Here is a 20,011-nt window from a genome sequence, read left to right on the forward strand (position 1 = left end):
TTTCCCCTTGTTCTCATTTCAAAGCAGCTCATTCTGCCTTCTCTTATGTTGCCTCACTGCCCTCTGCTGTTCATTGAAATTAAATGCATGAGCAGCAGAAATTCAGCACATATTTGTCATAATTTTGACTCCATTGCACATTAGAAAAGAATCCAAGTTGGAGCGATGTTTTGTTCCCAGCTTAGAAAGCAGAAGTCGGGTTATGAGCTCGTGGATGTGCAGGCGGGTCATTCATCTTCACATTCTACACTGGCCGCAGATATGGGTGTTTGTGTTAGACCTGGGCTACATGCCCGTTATTTGTCCTGCCTCATGTCCATATTCAGCTAAACAGCTAGAATAATTATTTACACCACCTTCAAAACAAAAGCTCCACAGGGTTGCATTTATTCTGGCTAATCTCGTGAGTGCTCTCTATGAAACAGTAAGTCCATAGGGAGTGGCATTTCTCCACTTTATTAAAAGCTCTTTGTTTTTACTGTATCCAATCAAAAAAAAGTCAACTACACGTTTAACTCTCCTTTGATCTTTATTGTGATCTCAAAAAGTACAGCACAAACAAATGAAGCACACTACAATATTCAGAAGTACTTTACTGAGGAATACACAATGTCGAAGCAGCGACCGTATCATGCAGATCGAGGTCTCTTAGGCAGTTTCAAAGCAGAATATACAGCAGCATGTACCTAACTTCATCTACAGTATCGTTGGACACGTCGGCCCTCACACCACAAATTACTGATTTATTAACATAAAGAAAACTGCATTTATATTTTTACAGTAGTGCAAAGCTGACCACAGTAAAGCAAAGCAAATGCAAGCAGGAGATAAAATCGGCGCTGACATTCACTAAATAAATCAGCTGCGTAATACTGACAAAAAGCTTTGACATTCACTTCAAAAGGAACAAAGGTATTCAGTACTGTTCAACACAATCAACAGTGCAAGCATGGATGTAAAATTAATGCTTGTGTTGTATTTCTTTCAGTAATGTGATGAGTACATTTGTCAAAGCATGTTAAATACAGTGGTTGTGTGTCCAAGAAAAGACGTGGGCTTTAACCATTTGGTGAAAAAGTGAGTGTGGCTCAGAGCTGAGATTAAAAAAAATCAAAATGCTGCTCCAGAGACAATGAACTGGATATTACCCAAGTCTGTCTCTACAAAAGGACCTCAGGTAACAGCTGTGTGACAAATAAGACAGCTGCAGTGGTTCTAGTGGGTCCACATGCTGAATATCAAGAGGGGAAAATATTTCCTGTACAAAGTTTTGTTCATGTTGTTTAGACCGTGTATTTTTCCCTATTTGTGAATTAGAAAACAGTTTAATAAAAAAGAAATCGTAATGAAGAATTATAGAGCAAGAATTGAAGAACAAGAGTTCCGGGTCATCAAATTTAAAATAAAGATCCCTCTATCAATTAAATTCCCTGCTGATGCTGACCCTAGGTTTGCCCTAACATCGGCCATGTCTTCTTTTGGCTAGCAGGACTTTACTAGATTAACCTGGGTGTCTTCAGGCTTAATGTTAACATCAAACAGAAAAAAGCCAGTAACTGCTAAATATCATTGTTACATAACATTAGCCAGAAGAACGACACTTATGTTATTTTATCTACTAAACCCAGAAACATTGTAAGAAAAAAAGAACATTTTATTGAACTCTATCAGAAAAAATCTACAACAGCAGTAATGGAGAAGTGTAACTTTCAGGGGAAACAGCTTTTAAAACCCTTGTTTTGGTTTAGTTTAGATTTGACTGGTGATTTTAGCCATGTAGGTTTTTATGTCCCAGTGACAATTATTTAGGATAGATTAGGATAATTGAAGTACTCCTTCAGAATAATAGCATAACCACGGTTGCCTAGATCGCTGCTAGCTACCTAATGTAACTGCTAGCTGGCTAACCGTTATTAGCTTAATCGCTAAAGTTGTACCTAAGTACTGTCTGAATCCACATGAGTTTTGGATTTTTGTACTGTGTGTTGGAGCCTTTGTTGGTGTACAGGATTAGTAGACTCTATTTAAGTTAGCATTGATTAGTTCTTGTATTTGGGAGTGAACGAGAGGTGGCAAGGGAAGGCACTCTGGAGCTAGCATAAAGGTCATGCTTTGGATTTTCAAGGACAAATCCCATTCAGTGTTTTACACAGGAATTATTTTCTAAGTTATGTTACAATCTGTTCTCACATCAGTAATAAAATAGCAGTCAATTAAAAATGTTAATTAGGGTTCTCATTGAGAATGTAATCCAAATATTTAACTGCATTTTTCCTGAATGCTAATTTGTGATCCACTCACTGGCCACCTCATACCAGTAACACCTGGCTAGTACCACCACATCCCAAAGGGGCTCTACTGGATTGAGCTCTGGTGACTCTGGAGTCAACATTTATGTAGAGTGAACTCGTTTTGATGCTCAAGAAACCAGTTTGAGATGATTTGAGCTTTGCAACATGACACGTTAACCTAATGGAAGCAATGCTCAGCTGGCCCTACCATCTGAATGTTGGAGCAGAAATTCACAGTCGTCAAATATAATTCTCAGTCTTCTTTTTCCAATTCAATTAGTAATTTTGAGCAGGTCATCTTGACCATGTCTGTATTCCTAATTACACCGAGCTGCTTCCATGTGTTTGATTTAACATTTGCATCAGCAAGGAGTTGAACTGTGTACATAATGAACTAGCCAGTGAGTGTATTTCTCATAGTTTTCTTGTTCAGGTCATTCTTGCACATCTTAAACATGTTCTTTTAATAAAAAATAGGAGTTAACTTTAAACAAAAAATATGAAAAATCTGCACCATCAGCGTCCTATTGCTCTCACTAGGAGGCTGATGCCTCCATCAGTCAGACTGCTGATGGTAGCACAAAGGAAAGAAAAACATTTTGGTCAGTGTGACAGTGAGAGCTCTGCAGGTGGTGTATTGACTGGCAGGTCAACACCTCCATCGTGTTGCATTTTAAACTTTCACTGTCAGCTCTCCTCTGTTTTAGCAGCAGTCACTTAATAAACTCCCTATGGAGCAACTCTGCATTTAAATGTCTTGCCAAATTCCAGCATTGTTAAACGCAGCGCAATTGCTGCCACAGTCGAGGAAACCTTCGTCTACGGTAATTATACTAATGTTTCAAAGTTAATGTGGTGACATTTCACCTGTATTCAGCTCTGCATGTGGCTTGTGTAAACTGATTAGTATTCCAGCTCTGAGTCAGAAAGTTAAACAAAACACTCAGGCACGCATGGTGCAAATAAACACATTTTAAAGAAATGTGCAGTGAAATGAGTGTAAATTATTGCTTTGGCTGATACAACAGTGGACACAGTGTCACATTCAATGAATACAAAAAGAATCAAACAATCGTGGATGTGAGAAACATTCATAACAGAATCTCTGCATGGAGTCAAATCAAAGGCAAAAAGCTTTTGCAAACCTGTAGAAAATGTTCACAACATACATATTTAGATTTCTACTATCCAAGCTGGGAGCAGGGCTGCCAAATGCCACACATCGAGTAAGGTTCATAAAATATTTATAAACATAATTTAGCAGGTTTGCAAAAATGAAATTTAAGCAAAGCTGCTGCTCCACATTCGATATTTTGGCAAGGAGAAATCTTAGGTGTTGATGTCATTTAGACACCATCTGTGGCAGTTCGTAAAACAGAGTTTCGAGGTGAAGTGGCCCTTCATGGTTTGACTGAAACAGCACCAGCAAAAGTTCTCTCAAACTTTGATTTGATGAGGGGAATTTTTCTCCTCTGGTCTACATCTCATCTCTGCTGAATTATGTTTAGTCCCAATTGGGGCAGAATTTATCTACTCTGCTAGGTAATTTTCTGAATGCAACTTCAAAACAGTCAGAAATAGACACAGCACCACTGTGACAGAAGATCTTGTGGGAGTCCCGCTCCAATTTAACTGGATATAAAATATTTAAGTGTGGCCAAATGACATATAAAACTGGGATACACTTTTATATTATGTTTGATTGCATCCTGCTGTGTCCACAAGATGAAAACATGAGACTGAGATGCAAATTGAAATTTAAATTGAGATTCAGAGGGGTTTTTCTGGAAATTCAGCAGCTCCTGAACTTAGTTGGAATTCATCCCCTCCCAAAAAGGATCAAAAACACCCCCCTGCCCCATAAATCACACCTTTTCATATATCTATACGTCTTCGTCTCTGATAGTCAGTGCGCTAACCGTCAAAATATTCCAAACTGCTGATCAATACATCGCAATCTATCTAATAGCTGTTTTTGGCTGATAAAGTAAATTTGGTTTGTTATTAAATTAAACAAAAAGGGTTCATAACTGAGGTGTAACGGCTGTGATACAATCGTTATGAGTCCTTAAAGCAACAACAATGAGTGTAGTGATGGAGTGGTGCCAGCCTCCTCATGCACAGCTACAATCGCTATGGTCATCTCTGATGCTGGTGGTCTAACGCTGCAGTGAGGGCAGATAGGCAGTGTGTATGTGTGTGCACTTCTTTTTTTAATTTTTTTTTTTGGGGTCAAACATCTGTTTACAATGTGGGAAGTCTGAGGGAAAAGTCCCCATTTTAAATTATTAAGATCCTGTCTAAGGTTAGATTCTGTTTGTGTGTGTGTGTGAGTGTGTGTGTGTGGTTGAGTTAAGCTGTTGGCAGTGATGCGACATGACGTTAGCTGGGATGTGTTGGGCTGAGCGGACATGGAACAGAGCCTTCCCAGATATGTCCAGCAGATGGAGGAACCATCTCTGCGAGTGTGAGGCTGGTTCTGATGTATTGATGGCCTACCAGACATCTAAGGGAGACCTCTGTGGGGGTTCATGAAGACGGGAGACCTCTGTAGGGGTATGAAGGGCTCAGTGAGGGTGTTTAGAGGTTGACAAGGTGGAGATCGGAGGCAGAGAAGTGGGGGCACAGAGCCATGTCTGGGTTCTTCAGCTGTCGCAGGATCCTTCGGTGAAACTTGGAGCGGACTCGGTTAAACTCCATGATGTCGCTGGGATCCTCCTCAATCCAGAAGCGGTGGAACTCCTGCATCAGGTAACCTGCCAAGAAAGAAAGTAAATAGACACATATGTGCAGCTAATCCACAAGTAATTATCCTCGTACTGCATTTTAGCATCTTTTTTATTTTCCACCACACAGTTTAACTGATTTGTTTCTTTCTCACACCTCTTTTTTTACCATAGCAGGTGGAAAAAAGAGAAAAAGCTTCCAATTACAAATCTGCACACACAGTTAAACAAACAGCTGAAAGTTAATGACATATTTTTAACAATGTATGTGGTTTATGTGGTTTAATTTTTTGCCACTTTGGGACATTAGAAATTTTTTTCTATGACTGTATACAGTTAAGGCTCTCACAGTTTAAAAGATGAACGTAGTTCTGGCTCAGAAAAGTGGATGCAATGCAGAAACAGCCACCAGGGGCGCTACCTGTGGTGGACCCCATAGACTTCTGCTGCTATAGAAGTCCATTAACCCATTTTTGGCCAAACGGATTAATTCAAATAATAATAAAATAATAGTAATCCAAAATACATTTTGTACATTTTGGATATTTTAAGTTTCAGAAGGATTATGCTCGTTGGTTAAAACTATAAGCCTTAACAGTCTGCAGAAACATTAGTTATAAAAAGAGTTCCCAGATATACAGTTGGAATAAAGGTTGAAACTACCCAAACAGAATAAAACAGTTTTTTGTCCCAGGCTTTAAACTTGTATTATTGATATGTTCGGCTTGGGGTATTTGGAGAAGGACCTGCTTTGGAAGATGCCACTTGGTTAAAATACAATTTTATGCAAGTTCTGTATACCAACATCTCCCCAACCTTAAACTTTAAAAGAAAACTTTTTTTAATTCTGATGCAAAAACGTTCAAAATTCTAAGCAAAATGAAAAATACATAAATCAATATACGGGAAAAATAAAGATAAAATACTGTTCATCCCAATCCAATGTACTCACAGAAGGTCTGCTGGAAGTGCAGCAGGCTGGGCATCTCTGGAGCCACATTGTACAGATGGGTCTTCAGAGCTCCACTCACCAACAGAGAGTAGGCCAGATCTGTGATGTTGATGCCCACAATGGCAAAGGAATACCTGGGGGACAAAATATTTACTAAGTCAGTAGGTGGGACCCTGTTTTTTGTTAGACTGCTGTGACAGGAGAGGAGAAACAGACTGCAGGTTTTCCATTTCACAAAAGATTTTATGTTTTGTAGAGAACGGAGATTACACTCAAACAGATGGAAAGAGAGCCTCTGTAAGCAAATAACCATAGACATTAAACACAAGGACTTAAAATTCTAAAGGCATAAAATATAGATTAACAGGATTACTGTCCCAACATCACTCGGCCATAATGGTGTGCTCAACATCTTTAACCATTTCACTTCATGAGAAAGTCCACACTCAGTGCAAATCACAAACTGTCTATTTATTAAAGACACTGCTGCGATGTCGCACTTGTTTTTTCACAACAATCCTCGGCTCTATTCGGCACTAATGCAGACTGACAACAGAAGCCAGCGTAGCAGTACAGCAGGCCACACAGTAGTAAAATACTTCCTGCCCATTAGCACATAAACACAGTGTCTCCTGCTTACAGATCCACACACTTCTACAACGCACTCACATGCATATGCTGGCTTGTTGTGAGCGTCACATGCTGAAGCTGCTCTGTTTTGAGGCCAAACCTCACACAGCTCCAGCAGCAGCAGCCCAGATTTCCCTGCTCCACACACACGTGCATGTCTGCATATATTGCATGTGCATGTGAGACTTACCCAATCGCTTTGTCAAGGTTCTTCTGTTCCCATTCAGGCTTGTTTACCTCGCTGTGAAGGACACACACTTGAGTCACGGATAGTTTACATGTGAAGCAGCAACCACAGTGCACCATAATGCGCATAAAAGCTAAATCTTCTGAGAACAATTTAGAAACTGTCTGTTAATGCTGATTTATGGCTCTCTTTTTTTCTGCCTTTAGGCTGACAAGATGATGCTTCAGTTTGTATAAATTATCATGCTTAGTGCAGCTTTAGGTGCATGAAAAATCAACCTAAATGAGTAAGCAATGAACGCAGCAAACGGCAAGTGAATGAAAGTGAAGTAGAGTACCTTGGCTTTCTGTGTGTGCTCCTACAGTGCATGAGACAGACAGAGAAGGAGGCATGGGCAGAAATGGAGGTGGAGGAGAAATAAAAGAAAAAGAAGAAGAATCTTCATTTTGGAAATGAGACCGCTCACTGGGATGCCGATGAGAAACAATACAAGCAGCAGTAGTCAATAAAAGATGAGGCAGTGAATGGCATCAAGCTGTAAAAATGAATATAATCAAGCAGAGTATGATGGATGCAGAGTTATGCATGATTAAGTACAGATTAATGTAGAAGGAATACACCAAGTAGTTGTAAGTAGACGCTTTGATTTATTTTTATGTTATATCTGTTTTTAAAAATGAAGCCAGTGCTGAATTGCCTTCACTCTTCTGAATGGCCAGCAGGGGGCGACTCCTCTGGCTGCAAAAAGACTTCCATTTGTACTGAAACGTATGGGAAAAAACGTCCTCAGTTCCCTAACTGTGTGACCTCAATTAACACTTTTCTGGTGTCTTTATGAAGTCAGTCGCCAGAGTCCCGTCACATTTAGTAAAACTTAAAGTTCATTTTTCAAATTGTGGTCAGTGTTAGAGACAGAAAGTACAATTGCCCAAGCTATGTACATTGGCTAAGGGTTCAATCAAATCAATCTTAAGTTGTTAGTCAATGACAGAAAGCTGTCCTGGTTTTACCATTAGGTCCACCGTTGATCACTTTTGGTTTCAATAGAGTTTGTTTGGCATACATATGACCTTTTAGCGAACAGATGTGATATTTCTTTGATTATATTTTATACAAAACCAACCTCACATCCATGCTTTGTTTGAATCTGAAGGATATTATTTCCAGCACTGTGGTTACATCTAATATAATGTGTTATATTGTGATTCTGCTGTATAATTTACACACTTTTCATTGACTAATACTTGAACTTTGTGCTATTATAGCTCAATGTGCACTTTCCTCTGTTATTGCAAGGTTACATTTTTCTGTACTTTTCTTTTTCTATGAACTATAAACTCCATAAATTCATATACAGTCTACATCTGTAATTATTGGCAGAGATGTTCTACCAATCCACTTGGTGTATTCCTTTCATATGCCCGTGAAAGGCAAAATGAACATACTTGTGCTTTGGTTGGAGGGAATCATGGAGCATCTGCAGGGCAGTAGCCTTGTCGTGTTCAGCAAAATACCTGTAGAAAGACAACATAAGGGAAAAGGCATGTCTGAACTTCCCGTTCATGGATATGCATATGTAGCCTATGAATTATAATTATTTATTTATAGTTTTGGCTTTGATTTAAAGTCTTTAAATGACATGCTGAACATGTATATCTCCATATGTAAGTGTTGCACTGCTTGGCTGGTTTTTAATCTGTGTTCCAGGCCGACAGCTTACAGCAGGTTGTGCAGGCCCAGCAGTCCCATGCCCCTGAAATCAGTCTTTGGATCGCTGCCCTGGAAACCAATCTCACACCACTGTTTGGATATGCGACCCGTGAGAGGTGTGTCAGGGCGCAGCTCTTTCCATAGCTACAACACACACACAAGCACACAACCACAGCTCAGTAGAGTAAAATTATTATTCTATAACAAAGCATAGTATTCATTACAGTGTAATATCATGCCTGACAAGTGTAAGTACGAGACTGTAACATAGTGGTACAGGGGGAACTTTTTCTATAGTAAAAAATTTATTTAATTTAGTAGTGGGAGAACATCCATTTAATGAAATGAACTACGGGATAACCGATTTAACTCAAGCAAATGTAAAGAGTAATGATTCAAATAAGTGACCCCAGTCATGAAGTTTATCTGACACTACATGAAGACAGATACAATATTTTGTTCTCTTTAACCAACCAGAGAGAGACTGCATACCTTCATCAGCATTTCCTCATGCTCAGGATTTTCGCAGTCATAAGGCTCCCTGCGTAGCTTCTCCACCTCTGCCACCAGGCTCCTGTAGCCCACAACCTGCAGCAGGCTGGCCTGCAGAGAGATGCCGAGCCTGGAGAGACAAAGGGACAGGTAGTCCGTTTGTCTCTGAGGGGTGCATTGTATAAACTCTCCGCTGTCCTTCACAGCTACTCTAGGGATTAGCTTCCTTTGTTAACCTCTAATTAACCACAACACAAGAACAGAAATGTGATATGCAGCGCAGAGTCTCACTGTGGGTTGGTGTCAGGGTTAATTTTCTTCAAGGCCATGATGTCATCGATGGTTTTCTCCACTTTATCAGGATGGACGCTGAGGGCAGACTGCAGCAGCTGGAGTGGATAAGAGCAGAGAAGATGGCAGGAATATAAAGAGAGAGGCAAGGACAGAGTGGGAACACATGTTAAGGACTGAGGCAAGAAGACTGAGCAATAAACCCGGATTATGTTGCACGTGCATAACGACAGATTGAAAGAGCCCCATACCTCATTCTTGGAGTACCTCAGAGATGACTCTGCAAGGAAATGTTGCAAAGAGTAAGACAAATGTGTACAGTAACAGTGAACAATGCTCTGTCCAATGCCTCAGACTGCTGATATGGTACACTGAATGTAAATCATGAATCTCTGAGCTAACATAATACTGAATAAGTAAGAGGCAGAAGAAAATTGGATGAATGAATTCTTGTGTTGGTTTGATTATATTCTGATTCTTCTCTGTGTTCTCGTCTGTGCCTCGCTCTGTTCAATTACTGTGTTTAAGCTTTGAATCTTTTGTGTTTCCTCCTCTTGCACATCCTGGTGTTAGTATTCGTGTATGTTTTCGTGTAGGCTTTCAGGAGCAAAGTGAAGGAGGAGATGAAAGCAGCACAGCGGGAGGTGAAACGCTGCCTGAGGGAAGCAAAGGACACCTACAGGAGGAAGGTGGAGCAGAAGTTGGAGAGGAACAATATGAGGGAGGTCTGGAATGGTGTGAAAACCATCACAGGCCACAACACCAAGAAAAGCACAGTGGGGGGGACTGTGGAGAAGGCAAACGAACTCAACAACTTCTTCAACAGGTTTGACCAGCCCACAACCCCCCCACCCTCACCCTCACCTTCACTACAGAGTCCTCTCCCCACTCTCCTGCCTCCCTCGCTTCCCCCCCTTCCTGACACCATGACACCCCCCTCCTCCAATCCCTCTCTCAGCAGCAAGACATCTCCCCCCCTCCCCTCCTCCCAAACATCTCCCAGTGTCACAGTGGATCAGGTCAGGAGGCAACTGAGGAAGCTTCGCCCCAGAAAGGCAGCAGGCCCAGACAAGGTGTGTCCTAGGATGCTTAAGGCGTGTGCTGCTGAACTTGGGGAGCCGCTACAACGAGTCTTCAACCTCAGTCTGCGACTGGGGAGAGTGCCCGCCCTCTGGAAGACATCCTGCATCGTCCCGGTCCCCAAAAAGAACCGGCCCAATGAGCTGAATGACTTCCGACCGGTGGCACTGACGTCACATCTTATGAAGACTCTAGAGCGGCTCTTCCTCAACTTCCTCCGACCACAGGTACAACATGCCCAGGACCCACTACAGTTTGCATACAAGGCGGGTGTCGGAGTGGAGGATGCCATCCTGTACCTCCTACACAGAGCCCACTCACACCTGGATGGGGGAAAAGGCACGGTCAGGATCCTGTTTCTTGACTTTTCCAGTGCCTTTAATACCATCCGGCCCTGTATGCTTCAGGAAAAACTGAACAGGATGGAGGTGGACCCCTGCCTGGTGGCCTGGATCTCCGACTACCTCACCGACAGACCACAGTACGTCAGGCTGAAGGACATCACGTCTGACACTGTGGTCAGCAGCACAGGAGCACCACAGGGAACTGTGCTGTCCCCTCTTCTCTTCACCCTGTACACCTCTGACTTCTGCTACAACTCTGAATTATGCCACATTCAGAAGTTTGCAGACGACACAGCCATCATGGGGTGTATCTGGGATGATCAGGAAGAGGAGTACAGAAGTCTGGTGAGGAACTTTGTCGCATGGAGTCACACAAACCACCTGCAACTCAACACCTCAAAGACTAAGGAACTGGTTGTGGACTTCGGGAGGTCCAGAGAAGGTCCACTGCCGGTTCAGATAGAGGGGGAGGAGGTGGAGGTGGTCAACAAGTACAAGTACCTCGGGCTGTGGGTGGACAATAAACTGGACTGGTCATGCAACACAGAGCACCTGTATAAAAAAGCCCAAAGCCGACTGTACTTCCTCAGGAGGCTGAGGTCTTTTAACATCTGCAGGAAGCTCCTGAGGATGTTTTACCAGTCGGTGGTTGCTGGAGTACTTTTCTATGCTGTGGTGTGCTGGGGGAGCAGCACAGCAAAGAAGGACTCATCCAGGCTGGAGAAACTGATCAGGAGGGCTAGCTCTGTGGTCGGCATGAAGCTGGACACTCTGGTGACAGTGGCAGAGAAAAGGACATTAAAGAAACTGCTGGACATTATGAACAATGCTGGGCATCCTCTGCACACGGCCATAAACAATCAGAAGAGTCTGTTCAGTGACAGGTTGCTTCTCCCCAAGACAAGAACTAACAGACTTAAAAACTCCTTTGTCCCACACGCCATCAGACTGTTTAACTCCTCTCTGGAGGGGAGAGGGAGGGGAAACAGGAGGACAAAGGAGGGGGGAACAACTAAGCTGTAGTGCCTCTTCACCTCACTGTACAATACCTTGTGCAATACTTTTTGTAAATAGTCAACAGTGCAATAGACTCAATACTTGAAATGTGCAATTCACTTGTATTTTTATTTTTTATTCCTATTTATTCTATTTATCCCCTTTGTATATTTTATTTATATTTGTCTCTGTATTTATGTGTGTGTGTGTGTGTGTGTGTGTGTGTGTGTGTGTGTGTGTGTGTGTGTGTGTGTGTGTGTGTGTGTGTGTGTATATATATAACAATTCTGTAACTGTAACTTCGGTCGTTGCTGTGCTTTTTTTGGAAGTCGAATTTCCCAGAGGAACCCACCTGAGGGATTAATAAAGTTCTATCTTATCTTATCTTATGTATTGGTTATTTCCTGTTTTACTTAAAGCGTTTTTTTCTTTTGGTTTCTACATGTGTTCTGTTCCCTGAGTCCTCCTCATCACTATAAAACCCAGAATTAGATCTATCCTCATATTGTAGCAACTTGACAACCACAAGGTATTATTTAGGCTCTTTATTTTACAATATAAAGTGCATGCTGATTTGGCACTATATAAAACTGAATTGAAGGTAGCCATGCCCCAAAGAAAACTCTTATTTATCATCTGTTTTGCTCAAAATGTGACCAAAATTTACAAAATGAACACAATCCTGTATCAATGAAGACTCAAAACTAGAAATTTATACCACAAACACAGGCAGAACGGTGTTTACTGGGGTCATAAATCAAGTGAAAAACATTATTCAGATAGACTCCTATACATGAAATCTAATTGGCCCCCCACTGGCCATTACACAAAATGCAGACTTAAGTCATTTCCACACTGGCGTCACAACTGGAGTCTACGTCTATTTCAAAATGCAACTAGAATCAATGAATGATAAATATGACCAAATCATATACAAATATGAACATTGATGCATGTGTGCGAAACATTTTTACAAATAAGATGAAAGTCATACCTATCTTGAGGGTCCTGCGGGCTCCATGTTTGTTGTTGTAGCAGATTCGCTGCAGCTCGCAGCGTCCTGTAAACTTCCTGGCAACAAACTTTAGGCCCCGCCAAAGACACTTGCAGTAGAGGAACACAAAGAACTGGGTCACGACTCTGCAGGGGAGAAAACAAGGGGATTATACTCCTAAAAATTTACACAGATATTATATACAGTGGGTAAAATAAGTATTGAATACATAACCAATTTTCTAAGTAATATATTTCTAAAGGTGCTATTGCCATGAACTTCTCACCTTCATTTCTCAGTATTACACATAATTTATGGGCATCTGTGGTTTGATTTCTTTGCCTGTGTGGATTGGATTTGTTGTTACCGACATCAGGTGAGTAATGAAATAATAAATAACTGTAGGTATGATTTTTTTTTTCTGTTTGCTTTTTTACAGTTCAGCATATTACACAAATATGCCTACACAAATTTCTTTTTGACCAATTTTGTTTCACATTAAGTTTGAGACAAAGACACTGAAGTGAAAATGCAGAAGCAGAGAGGAAGACACAAAGTGTCAGAAGAGTGTGCTTCACATCTTGTCTACTAGGGGAGACTTGCAGCAGATCAAAGCGTGCTATTTTTGCAGGGGATGCTGAGAATGAAAATGGAAATGTCCTGGGAAATGCATAGTGACCCATTAAGAGAATAAATGATTTCCGGCCTTCGTCCGCCTCGGTCTGCAGAGAATGCTGAACATCACCCTGAACACAATCCTTTTTTTCTTCTCAATGTTTTCGCCATCGGTTGTCTCACTAAAGATTGAAAATTGTATTTTCCACTGCTACACTCAAAAAAATGAAATTGGGTGGTTGTTAAATTTGCAAAATTCAAACTTGTAATGTGAACAAAATAATTTCATGTTTCTGTGGTGAACGTAATTAAATCATGTAGGATCTGCATGAAATCCGGCAACTTCATTTATTCTTGTTGAGATGACATAATACAATCTAGTAAGAGTGGTTAGTTGCCTGGACTCACAGAATTCACAAGATCACACAAGAGTTCAAACCACAGGAAAATCACTGCGGTTAGAAGAGATAGACAACCATACACACATATGCCTTAGCTATTTATTGCGGTTTAACCTGTAAAGGACAAAAACATACAGAAAATTCTATATCAAGCCTTGTAATCATAGCTTCCCTATTTTTTTGAAGTCTAGATTGACAGGTCGGTGGCACAGTGGTTAGCACTGTTGCCTCGCACCCTATCACATCTGGGATAGGCCCCAGCCTCACTGCAACCCTGGTAAAGATAAGAGGATGGATGGAGTTATTATTATAAATCCATTAACATCTTATGTTAACCAGACTCTAGACTTTGTTGAACACTCCAAAAAATAACTCTTTAAATGAACTTAAAATAATCATGGAAAGGATTTCCACATTAATAAATAGCTTTCTATTACGATTAAGCATTTTTGTCGCACTAACGTAATTTGCATGGGTAGGATCAACTTAATTAAATTAAGTTGGACTCAACCTTAGTAAAACAGTTGATTCATCATTAATTAATCACGTTACTCTAACTCAAGTACATTAAGTTGGAATAACAGAATTGCATAATGCTAAAATAAAGCAATTTATTTACGTGGAAATTCTTTCAATGATTTTTTTATGTTCATTCAAAGAGTTATTTTTTTGAGTCTACTACTTTTTTTTAAATTTCCAATGTATAAATGGATTGAAAGCATTAGTAGGTAAGCTAATGGTAGCAAGAAAGCAGATTTTGTGTAGCGATTGGGAGGACTCACAGTACTTTAAGTACACTTGAAAACTTTTCTTTTCTATCCAGCTGCAAATCCTCTATCTTTGTTCAGCATTTACAATTTTTCCAGACAGAAATCAAGCCAGCTTGTGCACAAAGATCACAGTAGGACATGATCTTCAGTATCAACAACAACAAATAGAAGGTAAGAAAGGTCCGTGGGGATTAATCTTTCATTCTCAGCTTGTGGATGAGACTGGCATGTTGAACAGCTCGTACTGACACTCAGCTTTTTAACCTTCAAGGAAGCAAACACCGAGCAAAGGGAGAGTGAAGGAGGCGTTTAAGGTTATATAGCAACCCACAATTACAGGCTTAATACACAGAACTGTCTAATAAAATGTCCTTGAACAACACACTTGCCACCTGCTAATCTATTTTAAAGGGTTACCCCACTGAGTCATACACATAAAGGTCAGTTTGCTGGTTATTGCGAGACCTGCTCATCCTGTGAAAACGGTCAAAACAATGGAGACAACCTCCCACCATCATTTTATTAAACTTCACTTTGATTTAATTACACACAAGAAAAAACCCTAACTGATGTCCCCAGCTGCTAGAATGATTAAAGTGTTGCCGTTAATTCCTTCAAAATACTCTGATCAGCCAAAAGCATGAATCATATTTCCATCTCTAAACTATTGGTAGAGTCATCGTGGCACATTAGAATAATTACTGTAAGCAAACACAGCCATCAGTGAAAAACATTGGCAGCCTCTACTGGCTTCTACTGTTCATTAAAAGTTAATGAAGCTAAATTTTCTCCAACAAATTTATTCATTCACTTGGGAAATCAGTTGGGATTTATGGGAAATTTGGTATGAACTGGGGCAAGGGGGGGGGGGGAAGCACTGGTGGGTAAAGCCAATTTAAAGATTGATGACTACAGATGTGGAAAAAGCACAGTTATGAATACTGCTGGCTTTGCTAAATGCAAAACATTTAAGAATCTATCTCCAAAATACTGCCAAGTTCTTTTTTTCTCCGTCATTTGGTGTTTTACATTAAAGGTGTTTTATTTCACCTGTGTTTTGTTCCCAACACAGTTTCACAGCAGCTTGTGAAATGTTCACAGCTTCTAATCGTATTCATGGACATTAACCTCCCCTCCTTATTTTCACGTCCCTGAATACATTTATACATGTCAAGCCTTATATGTACAGATTCCTATGGATGCTTGTTTCCACTAAAGAACAAAATGTCTGTCTGCCTAAGAACTTCAGTTCAAGACAAACAAAATCTGATCTGCTGCTAAGCTGTCAATCATCTAGACCAATTTAGAACCACCAGTTAGAGTGGTAGACATAGTCTTTGGACTATGGAAATAAGCCAGAGAATCAGGACAAAACACACAACAAACTTAACACAGAAAACTAACCAGGCCATTTAAACCTCTTGCTACAAAGTGACAGTGCTAACCACTTCTGCATCAAACTATCAGAAAGCTCTTCCTCAGTGACCTCATTAAACACTTTCCTGAAGACTTTATAGGCTCAGGTGTTAATTTCACCCACATTGATTAAACTTTTGCTTTTTAATATTATACTCTCCCAGTTTTGGTCAATATTGAGCCCAAAATAGGGGGGGAAAAACCCATTAAAAAAAAACACACATTAAAAAGCCAAGGCAGAAAGAGAGAACTATTAATAGAAACACCTCTGGAGTGCTCCATTATTAAGAGGCCTCCTTACAAAGGGACTCATTCAAAGCCATTCACACCATAACAGCCACTTACTGCTACACAATGTCATAATGGACTGGAAAGAGCTTAAATGGGAGGACTGGGAATAAAGGGACCGCGGTGCTTGTTATTAATAATTAATTATAGCAGGTAGAAGGCAAACATGGATAAACAAGCTGAGAAGAGAAGGAGGAGAGTGACGATGAATTCCTTCACGTTTCCATGCAAAATGAAAATCCACAGCACAGCTTCCATCTTAATCACGGAGACTCGCCTTACCTCAGGAAATGCTTCATCTCGGCCGCTGTTACCCCTCAGGTGTCTCCGGTGCTAGTGCAGTTGAGTGATCACCTGGAAACGGAGGAGATGATGAGTGTTTGAGGCTTGCGGACACGGAGCCGCCAGACAGGCCCGAGCTCCGGAGCTGTCCGCGGTGCTGAGGAATTAACGCGCATGCAAATCTGCGGCTCTCCGCCGCAACAGCGCTTGATTCCTGCGAGCCGCAGAGCTTCTGTTTGGGTTAAATTTGGCGCTGTAAAAACCACAGCCACCCACAGAAGCTCTTCTGGAGGATTGAGGGCGGTTATTTAAGGTTTTCAGAGCAGAAAAAGGCAGATAAATTCAATTTTCATTCCTCGTTCGTCTCCGGTGTGATTAGCAAACCAAGGCGCAAACACTGAGTAATCTGTAGCTGAAGACGCTACAGGAAATCAAACAGCGGCTGTAAAAGGTTTACCTGTAATATAACCGGTAAAACCAAAAGAAAAAGACCCTTTTCTTACCGATTTGGGATAATAAGGAGGCAAAACGGAAGGCGGGAGGCGGCAGGGTGCAGCGTTTTTGTCCTCTTCTCTGGGCTACAGTCGCCTGCTTTCCTCCATGTTGACTGACACTCAGTCTAAAAGCTACAGCAACAGCAACGCAGTGCAGAATAACAGCACTCATAAAGTCCCAGGAACATTTTCTACCAGTATCATGTATTGATAAAACTGGACACGTTCTTGTTTTTGTACCTTAAAAAGTGTAGTTGCACGTTTCCATCTCCTTGTTTTCATTGTTCAATTCTCAACCAAAACAGCTTTGCATGATTTATAGTTTAAAACCATCCTTATTTGGTTTATACTTGCCCTTAGGGCCTCAGTTTGTCCCTTAGAACAAACCAGTTTAGCTCCTTTCCTTTCTTCTTTAATACGCTTTCTTCTGATTGGCTGCCCCTCAAAAACAGACGGTTTGAATAGCAGGTGGGTGGGGCTTCTGGACCTGAGATAGCCGTATTAGAAATAGCTCCCTAATGCCATATAGATCCAAAAGTAGACAAAGAATAAACTGAAGCCTTACGTTTTGGTTCACAGAATTTTGGTTCTTCATTATTTGAAACGTATCACTATGAACACCAATAAATGTTCTAATATAGATATTAAAGGGAATGTGTAATAGGACCACTTTAATATCTTGTAGTGTAGAGATTCATTAACCTTCTGTGGTCTGAGTCATCATTGGTCATTATCCTATGTTTTGGATAAAAGCAAAAAAGGCTTTTTTTAAAGACTTGTATGAACAATAAAAAAAATACATATTAGGATAACACAGGGTTATTGCCAATGGTGGCTTCACAGGATTCATTTCATCTCTAAGCTGCATGATCTTGTGATGATTCAGCTTGGCATTTGCCATGAGTTTGCCTTTCCCACTGATCCACTGCCAGACCAATCACACTGGATGAAACTGCATGCAGCATGATGTTCACCACGGTGTTTCCAGACTCTTCTGTCTGCCACATGTGCTCAGTGTGAACCTGCTCTCATCGGTGAAGGGAATGGGACATCGGTGGTGGACCTGAAGGTTCTGGTGCTCTCTGGATTATGCCAGTCAAGCTCTTCAGTGGTGGGCTATGAACACTAAGTCCAACTAATGATGTCAGGCCATCATTTCACCCTAATAGAGTGACAATCTGATCAGATACATACACATGAGCATATCACTGGAAGTCATTTTGTAGGGCTCCAGCAGTACTACCCTTCTTCCTCCTTGCACAAAGCAGCAGATTGATTGATAGTTGATGTCCTTCTGCAGCCCTTTTGTCTCCTTGTGTGACAGCCTATCTCCTGCTGCAGGTACCATCTCATGCTATAACCAGTGATGAGCAAAACAGGAAAAAGCTAAATTATAGATAAACAAGTTCTTTTTAATTATGTAGGGGAGACCGGGGATAGTTGTAACATTTTTGACATTTCTGTCTGTAAATTGGAGCTCGTTTAAGGTAGTGGATTCAAAATGTAATGCAAAGTATTTACATGTCTCGGCTATTAAATAGTGCAGCTATTTTCTCTGCAGCACAATTGCCCATTGCATGGTATGGCCTCAAACACAAAGAGTGAAATGTTACAATTAACCCCATAGTCTGGGTTAGTTGTAACATATCCTGGGGTGAAATGTAACACAATGAAATAAGGGTACTGACAAAACATTAACATGTAATCTTTGTTTATTCAACACATGAATGCACTTAGAGCCATTTATGTAGCTACGTGTGTGTGTGACAGAATGCAGAAATCTAGCTTTTGAACATATTCCAACCCCCCAAAAAAGACAAATTATGGAATTTTCTGCAACTGAATATTTCATTAATTTTGGTTGGTCTTCCTTGAGTTTGGCCTCATTGGCTCAGTGGGCATTATAACCTACAGCTCTTGCACCAATTTTGAACATAACAATGAAGCTGAAAAATTGTAGTTGTGCACCAGCATCGCAATTCCATTACTTTTTATCATGGCTTACCTTGGTGTGGTTTGCAAAGTGCTTCAGAAAGATGAGGAAATCTGTTTCTTGCACCCATCCTGATTTATTTCCACTACCAGTACTTCCTACTGGTCCATCTCTGACACAGTGGTCTGCATAATGTGTGTGTGGGGAACACAAACAGTGGAGGAATTGTGTTGCCAATGGCATTAACCGCATATACAAAAGCGACCAGTGAACCTCTCTCTGCTGATGCCGTTGCCCCAACTTGTTTAATATAAGTTAAAGTAATAGTGTGGTAAGTTGTAACATCTGCATTATTGTTACAACTAACCCAGACTGTTGCTGTTACAACTGACCCAGACTCCTATAGCCATGAACTAGCTAACATTACAGCCAATGGCTAAAACATTAGCACTAAAGACCTACACAGAATATATCCCCATAGACATACAAATAACATCATTTAAGTTTGATGAGTTTAACTGCAAAGCAGATAATGCTATTAAACATTGAAATAAAGTAGAAAAACTTACTTTTTGGCATACAAATGACTTTTTTTCATGTTAAATTGTCTGTGTTTGACAAAATGTGCTGATTTTTCACATGTGATAGCAGAACTGAGTTGGGCATGCACAGGATGAGTCACATCATTTGAAACTTAGCCCTGACTGGAGAAATTGGAAGTCTTACAACTGACCCACGTTACAACTATCCCCGGTCTCCCCTACTTTTTTCAAATAAATTAATTAACAATAACATCTCAATACATTTGCTGTTTTTATTCAAATAGAATACATACACACCAAAATATTTTTGATTGTTTGCTGTGCTCTGTATCTTTACATCTGTATTTGTCTTGGACTGAGAACCACCACAGTACAATATCATTTGGGTTTCGTATTGCTAAGTCTTCTTTACGTCCTGTAAGTTGTGAGGTGGGGCTTCCATGGGTTGGACTTCTATCCCTTATTGGATTTTGATCTGGGGAATTTGGAGGCCAAGTCAACACCTCAAACTGGATACTGCCGTTGCCTTCAAACTATTCCTGAACCATTTCACTTTGTGGCAGGGTGCATTATCCTC

At 40.7% G+C, this 20,011-nt stretch overlaps 1 protein-coding gene across 2 annotated transcripts; it reads right to left on the reverse strand.

The window, feature by feature from the left end:
• Positions 1 to 510: 510 nt before the first annotated feature.
• Positions 511 to 17,101, reverse strand: elmod1 (ELMO/CED-12 domain containing 1). 2 transcript variants are annotated; one of them, XM_012919168.3, is made up of 12 exons: positions 16,969 to 17,101; positions 16,466 to 16,537; positions 12,694 to 12,839; positions 9,531 to 9,559; positions 9,280 to 9,377; positions 8,989 to 9,118; positions 8,507 to 8,640; positions 8,232 to 8,300; positions 7,124 to 7,144; positions 6,790 to 6,840; positions 5,970 to 6,103; positions 511 to 5,047 (listed from the first exon to the last, which is right to left on the reverse strand). In XM_012919168.3, the coding sequence occupies exons 2-12, from the start codon at positions 16,480 to 16,482 to the stop codon at positions 4,872 to 4,874; spliced, it is 1,005 nt and encodes a 334-aa protein (XP_012774622.2). In that variant the 5' UTR covers positions 16,483 to 16,537; positions 16,969 to 17,101; the 3' UTR covers positions 511 to 4,871. The 2 variants fall into 2 exon arrangements, with proteins under 2 accessions (XP_012774622.2, XP_004551260.2); XM_004551203.3 differs by lacking the exon at positions 7,124 to 7,144.
• Between the last annotated feature and the right edge of the window lie 2,910 nt (positions 17,102 to 20,011).

This window comes from Maylandia zebra, linkage group LG10 (genome assembly GCF_041146795.1).
Source record: "Maylandia zebra isolate NMK-2024a linkage group LG10, Mzebra_GT3a, whole genome shotgun sequence".
NCBI classification, from domain to species: domain Eukaryota; kingdom Metazoa; phylum Chordata; class Actinopteri; order Cichliformes; family Cichlidae; genus Maylandia; species Maylandia zebra.

Coding starts and splice junctions, on each gene's coding strand:
- elmod1 (XM_012919168.3), bottom strand. Junction 7,145..8,231: donor TCCCTCCAACCAAAGCACAA/GTATGTTCATTT, acceptor CATGCACTGTAG/GAGCACACACAGAAAGCCAA. Junction 5,048..5,969: donor GCACTTCCAGCAGACCTTCT/GTGAGTACATTG, acceptor CTTTCTTGGCAG/GTTACCTGATGCAGGAGTTC.